This window comes from Oncorhynchus keta, chromosome 30, assembly GCF_023373465.1.
Source record: "Oncorhynchus keta strain PuntledgeMale-10-30-2019 chromosome 30, Oket_V2, whole genome shotgun sequence".
Classification (NCBI taxonomy): domain Eukaryota; kingdom Metazoa; phylum Chordata; class Actinopteri; order Salmoniformes; family Salmonidae; genus Oncorhynchus; species Oncorhynchus keta.
Genome location: NC_068450.1, coordinates 31,704,084 through 31,716,891, shown reverse-complemented (window position 1 = coordinate 31,716,891; position 12,808 = coordinate 31,704,084). Strand labels below are relative to the sequence as shown.

Sequence of the window (12,808 nt, the reverse complement as noted above, 5' to 3'; positions counted from 1 at the left end):
CATGTCCCGGACGAAACCTTTGAAATCTGCGTGAAATAACTAGAAAACGACACCCTCGATGGAAAGTGATTTACCCCTAGTCCAAATCTGCCCCTGATGTCTCGAATGAAAGTGACGCTGTTGTCGCGTCTCTAATCGCTCCGAGGAGCCGCGCCAGATAAAGGGTTAACCGTGCTACTGTAATTAGTCGCTGCTCTCATGTCGTCGTCCTCCAATATAGTGCTGGGCGTAGCCACGGACCCGTACCTCTCCTAACACACACGCACGCACACACACCTCACCATCGGCTTCTCGGAATATCTAATACACTGGGAAATCATAGTGCGAGCCTCCCCCGCTCACACACTGCTACTGCGCGCGTGGAGCAGAGACGCTTTACTCATATCATCCAAGTTTACGTTCCCGTTTTATATTATTCTAAAATGCAATAATTTGATGAAAGTATATTGTTCTTGCGCAATGGAGTAATCTGATAGGAAGTTTGGCATTTTTATTTGTTTCTACAACAACTGGAAACAAATCGAGAAAATCATTTTATAAAGTGCATAATGTCAGTGATGGGTAAACTCATTCTGTGCTGTTTTCACTCTTGACGATTTTCTGGTGCGCGTTTGAGATGGCGCACAGGCTCGTGAGCACCCGGTGGACACCGTTAACCGGGCTGGTGGGGTGCCTGCTGGTGTGCAATTGTGTGGTGGACCTGGTTCTCGCACAGATTCGGTACTCTATCCCCGAGGAGTTGGAGCACGGAGCTTTTGTCGGTAATATCGCCGAGGACCTGGGCTTGGATGTAGCCAAGCTATCCTCTCGTCGGTTTCGGATTGTATCCGGGGCCAAAAAACAATACTTAGAAGTGAATCTGGAAAACGGTATTTTGTTCGTTAACGAGAAGATTGACCGCGAGGAACTGTGTGAACGGAGTCCGACCTGCTTCTTGCACTTGCAAGTGGTGATCGAGAATCCGTTAGAACTGTACCGAGTGGAGGTGGAGATTTTGGATGTGAATGACAACTCTCCCAATTTCCCATGGAGCGAGTTTAATCTGGAGATTACAGAGTCGGCGGCGCCTGGGTCTCGGTTCCCGTTGGAAAGTGCGCAGGACCAGGACGTGGGCACCAACTCGCTCCGCTCCTACCAGCTGAGCTCCAACGAACACTTTGTGCTGAACATCCAGACGCGTAATGATGGGAGCAAGTTTGCCGAGCTAGTTCTGGAGACCCCACTGGACCGGGAGCTGCAGAAGACGCAAGAGATGGTGCTCACATCCGTGGACGGGGGGTCGCCTGAGCGCTCGGGCACAGCTCTCATTACCATCACGGTGCTGGATGCCAACGATAACGTGCCCGTTTTCGACCAGTCTGTTTACCGGGCGAGCCTGGTAGAAAACGCACAGAGAGGGACATTAGTGCTGAAGCTAAATGCTACTGATTTGGACGAGGGTGCGAACGGGGAGGTGTCCTATGCATTCAGTGGGCACGCACCACTCAAAGTGCGCGAGCTGTTCAGCGTAGACCAGTACACAGGTGAGATCCGAGTGAAGGGGATTGTGGACTATGAGAAAGCGAGTGTGTATGAGCTGTATGTGCAGGCTAAAGACAGGGGTCCCTCCGCAGTGGCCGTGCACAGTAAGGTACTGATGGATATCTTAGATGTGAATGACAACGCGCCGGAAGTCATCCTCACCTCCGTGTCCACGCCTGTCCAGGAGGATTCGCCACCGGGAACGGTGATAGCCGTTATAAGCGTCATGGACCGGGACTCGGGAGAGAACGGCAATGTGCATTGCCAGATCCCCAGCAACGTCCCCTTTCAGCTCCACTCCTCCTTTAAGAACTACTACACTCTGATGACTAGTGAGTTTCTCGACAGAGAAGCTTTCTCACAGTACAACATCACCCTCACGGCCCGGGACCTGGGCTCCCCGTCGCTCTCCACGAGGAAAACCATCCTCGTCCAAGTGTCTGATATTAACGACAACCCCCCGCGCTTCGCCCAGCCATCATACACAGTTTACGTAACCGAGAATAACGCCCCGGGCGCATCCATTTGCTCAGTCACTGCTTTCGACCCCGATTCTAATCAGAACGCCTATCTGTCCTACTCGATTCTAGAGGGTCAGATCCATGGCATGCCCGTGTCCACGTACGTCTCCATCAACTCGGACAACGGAAACATCTACGCGCTGCGCTCCTTTGACTACGAGCAGCTAAGGAACTTTCAGATACGGGTGCAGGCGCAGGACGCCGGTTTCCCCCCACTCAGCAGCAATATCACAGTAAATGTGTTCGTATTGGACCAGAACGACAACTCTCCGGTCATCGTGTCCCCCTTGCACAAGAACGGGACTGTAGCAACAGAGGTGGTCCCGAGGTCAGTAGATGCGGGGTACCTAGTCATCAAGATCACTGCGCTAGATGCGGATGCAGGACAGAACTCCCGCATCTCCTACCAGGTGCTCCAGGCTACGGACCCGGGGCTGTTTAGTGTCGCCCTCTACACAGGAGAAATCAGGACAATTCGCCGGATCGTGGATAAGGACGCTACAAGGCAGAGACTCGTCATCCTGGTCAAGGACAACGGCCAGCCGCCTCTCTCCGCCACCGTCTCCATCCTCCTCTCCGTGGTCGAGAACGTGCCCGAGTCCCTGTCTGATTTCGGCGACCTCACTCTGAGCCCGCAGCCCCCCTCCAACCTCGCCCTCTACTTGATCGTGTCACTGAGCACCATCTCGCTAATCTTCCTGGTGGCTATTATTGTGCTGGCTGCGGTCAAATGTTACAAGGACAAAGACACACTCAGCGGGTACAGCCTCCCTCCCTTCACCTGCTGCTGCGGGGGCTTCCAGCCAGAGCCACCCCCCGAGGTATTCAAAAAATCTAAACTGAACCTGCAAATCTCCACCGGGGCTAAAGTGCCTACCAACTGCATGGAGGTAAATGGCAGCGGTACTCTGTCCCAAGCCTACTGCTATAAAGTGTGTCTGACCCCCGAGTCAGATAAGAGTGACTTTATGTTCCTGAAGCCGTGCAGCCCCAGCAGGACCTCGAGGAACAACGAGACGAAGGGGGCAGACAACTTTGCTTGGAGCGCGCACAACCGGAGCGCATCCGCGAATAACAATTCCGGAGCCACCACTCCGAATGAGGTAAAGTGAAAGTGAATGTGTTAGCACATTTATATAAATCATTTATCCCCTTCACTTATACTTTCACGTATACTGTGCGGTATAATGCCCATTTTTGTTTAAAACATAATCAAGTACTTCACATTATATCTAATAAAGGGGAAATCATACATGCGGCAATGTGACTTTATCTGAGTGAACTTGAACGACACAATATTCAGAGGTCAATATTCATCATGCGGAGTAAAATTCTCTACTAATGCAACCTACACATTCTTATCTTCCATTCCTGTTAGTGTTTATACCTTTGTTATAGACCTACAGTAATGACGCGATAAAATATTTTGTTTTTATAATAAGAGAGTGGATATTCTATTCACAGAGGCTATGAAAGGAATATGAATGAGCTAGTTGTGTCTTATCTCTCTCTCGTCGCGCACAGAACAGAACCGTCTGCCAGAAATATCCGTTTCACAGAGCAACGGAGATGAATCAACCTCAGTCCTGTTTGTTTCGATGCTTATACATCGATCCCTAATCCTTTTTTGTTTATAAGCTATTTGAGCTGTCTACGATCATGATTTGTCCATTGTTATTTTGAAAACATTTTCCGAGTACTATAGTAAATGACAAATCCCATAACGTTTGTATGCTTGTGTATTGGTGTGGTAGCATACAATCAATGTCATTGCATGTTCTGTCTCCTGCTATGTGATACGACGAGAAAGACATCGCCCATACTTTTCCTTCACAAACCACCAGTTGGAATTGATTTTTTTTGTCTGCGAATATAGTTTTTACCATAAGTACAAGGTTAACGGCTGACAGACAAGGTGAATGATAGCCCATCTCGGAAATAGAACTCCACTTTTCTAAGTATGCTGTCAACGACCGTTCTGGAGAATCGTCCACCTCTCATTTGTTTGGACAGATCACCTCACTAACTATGCCTCAAGGGCACAGACACGGTCGAGCCGTTATATTGCACACAACGCGGAGCATACGAAAGGGGCTCGCGTCCATTATTGATGAAAAATGGCAAAGGGCTGGTTTCTGGGGTACTGGGGAGGAGAAGGAGTAGGGGGATGAGGGGGGGGGTTATGGCTCTGGCTGGGACGTGGCGCGCCTGTAGATTGCCCCGGCGAGGAGAGAGATGTGGATCGGTGTTTTGTCCTGAGCGAAGGAAGGGTGAGGGGGACCGAGGGAGGGACGGAGAGAGAGAGAGGAAGGCGAGACTGCTGTTGTCGGAGTCACTAGATTGGATCGGCAAACCGTGAATGTGATGTGTGCGTATTGCCCAGTGTACATCTCTATAATCTGGCACAATGTATGCAGACAGTGACGGATGAAGGGACCCTTTTCTTCCTAGAATATCCCATCTCTTCTTCCTTCTTCCCGTTCTTCCATCTCCGTATAGACTGAAGACTAAAAATGTCAGTCCCATTCATAGCAGGAACACCTCTGGCCATATAAAGAGCTTGATTCGAGGTCATGCTGATTGTTCTGCTCGTAGCTATGGCCCTCCAGGGGCTTGGTGTCCTTGATGGCGTTAATTGGTTCCCTTAAATCACCCCTGAGTTCGCCGAGAGTCACTCTCCCAAATGAGTCAAATTGGATGGGAGCACAGCATGCCGCGGATCTGCGGATGACACGATACCAGCTCAAAGACTTACCAACTAAACAGTGAGATAGTTATATAGCCTATTGACAACCATATTCATGTTGTATGTAGACCTACATGTCGGCACAGTGTAATCTCAGCAGGGCGATAAAAAATACATACATTGAAGGTGAAAGAGGAGACAGATTAGGCCTCTCCTACTCACAGGTCAACTGTTCTGTGAAACAGACTGATCAGCTGAGATGACCTAGATAAGTGGGTAAAGCTGCAAGGACGGCACAACTTTTCTCGCCTCTCAGCAATACATAATTCAAAGCTGATCTTCTCGGAGAATCAGGACAATATTCATGTGAAAAATTATACATAAAATACAAAAAACAATTACGTGTATAATTGTATTAATTTCCTGAGTCCCACGGTTTCCTTTGAATATTAAAATGGTGTTTTCGTTTCATCCCGGTTGGGTTCTAATTGTTTTTTTGTGCAGAGCTGGCGCGGAATGTATTTTCAATACCGATTCTAATAATAGTGAATTAATAGAGCATGGAATCCGCACTATGAGACTTATTCCCTGAAATACATATCACTCCGGAGTGCCCGTCCCCTCCCCTGCTGTGTTGTGCTGCAGTGGATGAACTCGAAATAAATGACAGGCGAGTCATTGCTCAAGGCGCACATCCTCGCACATCCTCGCTGCCTTCTGAAAAAAGGCCACAGGGAGGCAGTCAAGCTCCATGGAAAAAATATAATTTTCCGAATTCATTTAGACATCCGTTCGTTAAATGTCCAATTCAGCATTCCATTTCAATATCACGTAATTTCTGGGTTACAATTAAGTACCTTACTCTGATTGTTTAAATTAAAATGGTCAAAAGGAGACAAAAATAGCTTTTTTAGCAAAGATACATTTATGGGGAGGGGGAAACTAAAAACTAGATGTTATCAGCAGAGAGGTGGAACTCTCTTATTGGTCTATTAACTAATTTATTACATGATGATGTCACCTGGCAGGCCAAAAACCATCCCACCACAAACAAGTTCTTACACTAAAAGGACATTATCATCATTCTAACAATTTCACAGTATTATCCCAGCCTTGAACTATATATAAAACACAGGAACATCACGTTTCTGACTGCACTGATCCTTTAGAGTGACATGAATATAATGTAGAATATGCAAACATTGAATCCCTATTAGTGTCAAAGCTCATCTCTTTAACAAGGTTTTTAGACATGTGGTTTTAAGATGTTATTTTCTCTCTTAATCTAATAGCTCAAGCAACCAAACACCGACTGGACCCTCCCAAAGAACCAGAAGTCCTCTCTGAAAAGGTAACAGTCACTTTTGACATGTACAGTTCCAACTACCTCAGCATACCGGTCTTTGAGACAGAATGTTATTAATGAATGACTTGTGTGGTCATGCCAGAACATATTATGTGATTCTTCATGGATGGATCTATATCCTCCGCAGCTATAACTCAATCAACATGGACGGCACTCTGATGAGGAAGGCCATGCATGCAGACCCAGAGAACTACATGACACCCATGACGGGCCAGTACTGGACCTGGGGCACCCACATGAGGGGCACGTGAGGGCCTGGGCTTGAAACACACGCACGCACGCACGCACGCACGCACACACACACACACACACACACACACACACACACACACACACACACACACACACACACAGAGAGAGAGAGAGAGAGAGAGAGAGAGAGAGAGAGAGAGAGAGAGAGAGAGAGAGAGAGAGCTAATGCCTCTCCCTGGATAATAGCAGACATGATGAAGACAGCTTGTTTGTCGAAACGTTGGACATAAATATTTTAGATATGAGCTCCTAGAGTGTGCGACTCTCCTATATTAAAAAAAAAAAAATGTTATGACTACATAAGCACTACTTCCACAGCGTTTACATGTGTGTCTGTACTATCCTTGATTTCAGTCATATAGTATATTAATCAACATTATGTTTCTTCTTCCATAGACTACAAGATGTCTCCTCCTGCCACTGGCCCTCCTCCTCGCTGCTGCACCCCTCGGTACACCCCTCCACCCCAGCAACAGCCCCAACCCCAACCCCAGCAGCCTCAGCAACCTCCACTCCCCCCTCATCCCCATCCTCACCCCCAGCCACCTCCAGACTACCAACACAACGTGTACATCCCTGGCACGCCGTCGGCTCTGTGCACCCTGAGGCCAGCAGCCACCCACCACCGCAGCGAGCTGGATGTCCACAACTCCTTCTCCACCTTCGGCAAGAAGAGGCGCTTCATCCACAACTACGAGCCCCGGACAGAAGCAGCAGCAGCCGTCATCAACAACGACCTGTATAACGATTAATAGTGGGAGGGACAGAGAGTTAAATGAAGAGGATTCATTCATGACTGAATTCATGAAACATGTGGAATGAATAAATCAACGTTGGACCTCCATGCTAATGGGAAGAGGGAGATGGATGAATCCAAGAAGACTGATCATTAAACCGTTTAAGATCTGCCACTGTTGGACATTGTTCTTTTGTATACATTACTGTCACATGTTGTCCACGGTCTGTTTTTCAATTGATAACATGATAACATTGACAACTTGTTATTATTATTATTTATTGTTTTGACAATCAGCCTGGAGCAAAGAAACATGATGAGAAATATCCAATTAGCCTAAGATTGTACAGCGCTTTGCACGTTGTTATAAATATCAATTCTAGTTTTGAATGTTTACAAAAACCGGACACAAATAACCAGGTTGTGTTTATTCATCTAAAACGGTTTGAAATGTATGGTTCTGTTCAGCGGAACTTGTGAGAATATGTATGAATATACCTGTAGATATGCAAACTGCATTTGTGATGCAGGTGATCCACACATGCTTAAGCAGTCATCTCCCCAACACATATATTGTATATACATTTCTGAGAATAAAGTATTTTTTCTCATAATACGCTCTTCTTCCTCATGTATCAAGTATGGATCCTGCTCTGTTGAGCCGATGATGCTCATGTCATCGCCAGCTTCCCGCAAACAGGTTTAATTCTGAGGATGGGATAAATTGATTGAGAAACCTTTTCTGAGCATCAGTCACACATCCACTTTAAAGTTGGGAAATTGTTTTAGGGTAAAAAATATGCAAGGCGCACTAACACCGGGGAAAGCTTTCTGTCACGGTCAGCTGTGGCAAGGAATAAACCAAGTAAAATGCCAGTACATGCCCATTGGAGTGATTGCATTTCCATTTGGCCTCAGAGAATGGTCGAGGTTCCTTTACTGAACAAACAGAATATAATTTTAATTAAAGACAGTGCGACTGGGCTGGGAGCTTAAATGCCACACCTGGACGAAATCTGCCAACAGTTCTTCAATCCTTTCTCCATGCACTTTTCCTTTTAAAATCGCGGGGAATGAGTTCCCAATGTCAACAGATGAAACCTTCTGTACAGCTGGAGAAGAGGAGGAGAACCATAGGGACAGTATAGCAGGGCTGGAGAGGAGGAGGAGAACCATAGGGACAGTATAGCAGGGCTGGAGAGGAGGAGAACCATAGGGACAGTAAAGCAGGGCTGGAGAGGAGGAGGAGAACCATAGGGACAGTATAGCAGGGCTGGAGAGGAGGAGGAGAACCATAGGGACAGTATAGCAGGGCTGGAGAGGAGGAGAACCATAGGGACAGTATAGCAGGGCTGGAGAGGAGGAGGAGAACCATAGGGACAGTATAGCAGGGCTGGAGAGGAGGAGGAGAACCATAGGGACGGTATAGCAGGGCTGGAGAGGAGGAGAACCATAGGGACAGTATAGCAGGGCTGGAGAGGAGGAGAACCATAGGGACAGTATAGCAGGGCTGGAGAGGAGGAGGAGAACCATAGGGACTGTATAGCAGGGCTGGAGAGGAGGAGGAGAACCATAGGGACAGTATAGAAGGGCTGGAGAGGAGGAGGAGAACCATAGGGACAGTATAGCAGGGCTGGAGAGGAGGACAACCATAGGGACAGTATAGCAGGGCTGGAGAGGAGGAGAACCATAGGGACAGTATAGCAGGGCTGGAGAGGAGGAGAACCATAGGGACAGTATAGCAGGGCTGGAGAGGAGGAGGAGAACCATAGGGACTGTATAGCAGGGCTGGAGAGGAGGAGAACCATAGGGACAGTATAGCAGGGCTGGAGAGGAGGAGGAGAACCATAGGGACGGTATAGCAGGGCTGGAGAGGAGGAGAACCATAGGGACTGTATAGCAGGGCTGGAGAGGAGGAGGAGAACCATAGGGACAGTATAGCAGGGCTGGAGAGGAGGAGGAGAACCATAGGGACAGTATAGCAGGGCTGGAGAGGAGGAGAACCATAGGGACAGTATAGCAGGGCTGGAGAGGAGGAGGAGAACCATAGGGACTGTATAGCAGGGCTGGAGAGGAGGAGGAGAACCATAGGGACTGTATAGCAGGGCTGGAGAGGAGGAGAACCATAGGGACAGTATAGCAGGGCTGGAGAGGAGGAGGAGAACCATAGGGACAGTATAGCAGGGCTGGAGAGGAGGAGGAGAACCATAGGGACGGTATAGCAGGGCTGGAGAGGAGGAGGAGAACCATAGGGACGGTATAGCAGGGCTGGAGAGGAGGAGAACCATAGGGACAGTATAGCAGGGCTGGAGAGGAGGAGGAGAACCATAGGGACTGTATAGCAGGGCTGGAGAGGAGGAGGAGAACCATAGGGACAGTATAGCAGGGCTGGAGAGGAGGAGGAGAACCATAGGGACGGTATAGCAGGGCTGGAGAGGAGGAGAACCATAGGGACAGTATAGCAGGGCTGGAGAGGAGGAGGAGAACCATAGGGACGGTATAGCAGGGCTGGAGAGGAGGAGGAGAACCATAGGGACAGTATAGCAGGGCTGGAGAGGAGGAGGAGAACCATATGGACAGTATAGCAGGGCTGGAGAGGAGGAGGAGAACCATAGGGACTGTATAGCAGGGCTGGAGAGGAGGAGGAGAACCATAGGGACAGTATAGCAGGGCTGGAGAGGAGGAGGAGAACCATAGGGACAGTATAGCAGGGCTGGAGAGGAGGAGGAGAACCATAGGGACAGTATAGCAGGGCTGGAGAGGAGGAGGAGAACCATAGGGACTGTATAGCAGGGCTGGAGAGGAGGAGGAGAACCATAGGGACAGTATAGCAGGGCTGGAGAGGAGGAGAACCATAGGGACTGTATAGCGGGGCTGGAGAGGAGGAGGAGAACCATAGGGACTGTATAGCGGGGCTGGAGAGGAGGAGGAGAACCATAGGGACAGTATAGCAGGGCTGGGGAGGAGGAGAACCATAGGGACTGTATAGCAGGGCTGGAGAGGAGGAGAACCATAGGGACTGTATAGCAGGGCTGGGGAGGAGGAGAACCATAGGGACAGTATAGCAGGGCTGGGGAGGAGGAGAACCATAGGGACGGTATAGCAGGGCTGGAGAGGAGGAGAACCATAGGGACAGTATAGCAGGGCTGGAGAGGAGGAGAACCATAGGGACTGTATAGCAGGGCTGGAGAGGAGGAGAACCATAGGGACGGTATAGCAGGGCTGGAGAGGAGGAGAACCATAGGGACAGTATAGCAGGGCTGGAGAGGAGGAGAACCATAGGGACTGTATAGCAGGGCTGGAGAGGAGGAGAACCATAGGGACAGTATAGCAGGGCTGGAGAGGAGGAGGAGAACCATAGGGACTGTATAGCAGGGCTGGAGAGGAGGAGGAGAACCATAGGGACAGTATAGCAGGGCTGGAGAGGAGGAGAACCATAGGGACAGTATAGCTGGGCTGGAGAGGAGGAGAACCATAGGGACAGTATAGCAGGGCTGGAGAGGAGGAGGAGAACCATAGGGACTGTATAGCAGGGCTGGAGAGGAGGAGGAGAACCATAGGGACAGTATAGCAGGGCTGGAGAGGAGGAGAACCATAGGGACAGTATAGCAGGGCTGGAGAGGAGGAGAACCATAGGGACGGTATAGCAGGGCTGGGGAGGAGGAGAACCATAGGGACGGTATAGCAGGGCTGGGGAGGAGGAGAACCATAGGGACGGTATAGCAGGGCTGGAGAGGAGGAGAACCATAGGGACTGTATAGCAGGGCTGGAGAGGAGGAGGAGAACCATAGGGACAGTATAGCAGGGCTGGAGAGGAGGAGAACCATAGGGACAGTATAGCAGGGCTGGGGAGGAGGAGAACCATAGGGACTGTATAGCAGGGCTGGAGAGGAGGAGGAGAACCATAGGGACGGTATAGCAGGGCTGGAGAGGAGGAGAACCATAGGGACAGTATAGCAGGGCTGGAGAGGAGGAGAACCATAGGGACAGTATAGCAGGGCTGGGGAGGAGGAGAACCATAGGGACGGTATAGCAGGGCTGGAGAGGAGGAGAACCATAGGGACTGTATAGCAGGGCTGGAGAGGAGGAGGAGAACCATAGGGACGGTATAGCAGGGCTGGAGAGGAGGAGAACCATAGGGACAGTATAGCAGGGCTGGAGAGGAGGAGAACCATAGGGACTGTATAGCAGGGCTGGAGAGGAGGAGGAGAACCATAGGGACAGTATAGCAGGGCTGGAGAGGAGGAGAACCATAGGGACAGTATAGCAGGGCTGGAGAGGAGGAGAACCATAGGGACAGTATAGCAGGGCTGGAGAGGAGGAGGAGAACCATAGGGACTGTATAGCAGGGCTGGAGAGGAGGAGAACCATAGGGACAGTATAGCAGGGCTGGAGAGGAGGCGGAGAACCATAGGGACGGTATAGCAGGGCTGGAGAGGAGGAGGAGAACCATAGGGACAGTATAGCAGGGCTGGAGAGGAGGAGGAGAACCATAGGGACAGTATAGCAGGGCTGGAGAGGAGGAGAACCATAGGGACAGTATAGCAGGGCTGGAGAGGAGGAGAACCATAGGGACAGTATAGCAGGGCTGGAGAGGAGGAGGAGAACCATAGGGACAGTATAGCAGGGCTGGAGAGGAGGAGGAGAACCATAGGGACAGTATAGCAGGGCTGGAGAGGAGGAGAACCATAGGGACAGTATAGCAGGGCTGGAGAGGAGGAGGAGAACCATAGGGACAGTATAGCAGGGCTGGAGAGGAGGAGGAGAACCATAGGGACAGTATAGCAGGGCTGGAGAGGAGGAGAACCATAGGGACAGTATAGCAGGGCTGGAGAGGAGGAGGAGAACCATAGGGACAGTATAGCAGGGCTGGAGTTACAGGTCAGCTCGACATAATTTCAATCAGGGTGATATGGCACGTGGAACTACTGTATCAGCTTGAAAAATGGCATACAATTTTTCACACCCACTAAAATATCACCAAACAAGATGTGTCTATGAATGGAAACCATAGCCTGGTATAAAATGCTGGGGTAAATTTCATGGTGCGAATGATTCTGCAGCAGTGTTGCGTTCCATAGGATGCATGAACAAACATGCATTCTTCTCATGGTCTAATAAACGAAGTACCCCACATTCATAATGACGAGGGCTACTAAATTGCATTTCCCTTCAGGACATAAAGTCTTGACCTTATTGAGGCCTCGTCAAGTCTCTTCACCTGAACCTCAGAGGGAACACCTATAGTCTGTCTCATTACACAATGTGTACCTCCAGCAGCTCTGTGAGCCATGGGGCTTCTTCTGCGTGGTACAATGTTCTTCTCCTCTCATCATACTGTACCTACCTCCTCCCCATAAACATACTCTTCATCTCCCCAAAACTTTGCCCATCCTCACCTTCCTCTAATCCCTGTCCCATCCACATGTCCCTCTAATCCCTGTCCCATCCTCACGTCCCTCTAATCCCTGTCCCATCCTCACGTCCCTCTAATCCCTGTGCCATCCTCACGTCCCTCTAATCCCTGTCCCATCCTCACCTCCTTCTAAGACCTGTCCCATCCTCACCTTCCTCTAATCCCTGTCCCATCCACATGTCCCTCTAATCCCTGTCCCATCCTCACCTTCCTCTAATCCCTGTCCCATCCTCACCTCCTTCTAAGACCTGTCCCATCCTCACCTTCCTCTAATCCCTGTCCCATCCACATGTCCCTCTAATCCCTGTCC

The 12,808-nt window shown here is 49.7% G+C and overlaps 1 protein-coding gene across 2 annotated transcripts; it reads left to right on the top strand.

Annotated features, from left to right (window-relative positions):
• The first annotated feature begins 257 nt into the window (after positions 1 to 257).
• On the top strand, positions 258 to 7,690 carry LOC118380289 (protocadherin beta-15-like). Of its 2 annotated transcripts, none has more exons than XM_035767271.2 (4): positions 258 to 3,145; positions 6,021 to 6,079; positions 6,222 to 6,337; positions 6,743 to 7,690. In XM_035767271.2, exons 1-4 carry the CDS (start codon positions 617 to 619, stop codon positions 7,096 to 7,098), a joined length of 3,060 nt encoding a protein of 1,019 aa, XP_035623164.1. In that variant the 5' UTR covers positions 258 to 616; the 3' UTR covers positions 7,099 to 7,690. The 2 variants fall into 2 exon arrangements, with proteins under 2 accessions (XP_035623164.1, XP_035623165.1); XM_035767272.2 differs by having other exon boundaries at positions 6,222 to 6,341.
• The last annotated feature ends 5,118 nt before the right edge of the window (positions 7,691 to 12,808 follow it).

Coding starts and splice junctions, on each gene's coding strand:
- LOC118380289 (XM_035767271.2), top strand. CDS start 617: ATGGCGCACAGGCTCGTGAGCACCCGGTGGACACCGTTAACCGGGCTG. Junction 3,146..6,020: donor GAGCCACCACTCCGAATGAG/GTAAAGTGAAAG, acceptor TTAATCTAATAG/CTCAAGCAACCAAACACCGA. Junction 6,338..6,742: donor CTGGGGCACCCACATGAGGG/GCACGTGAGGGC, acceptor CTTCTTCCATAG/ACTACAAGATGTCTCCTCCT.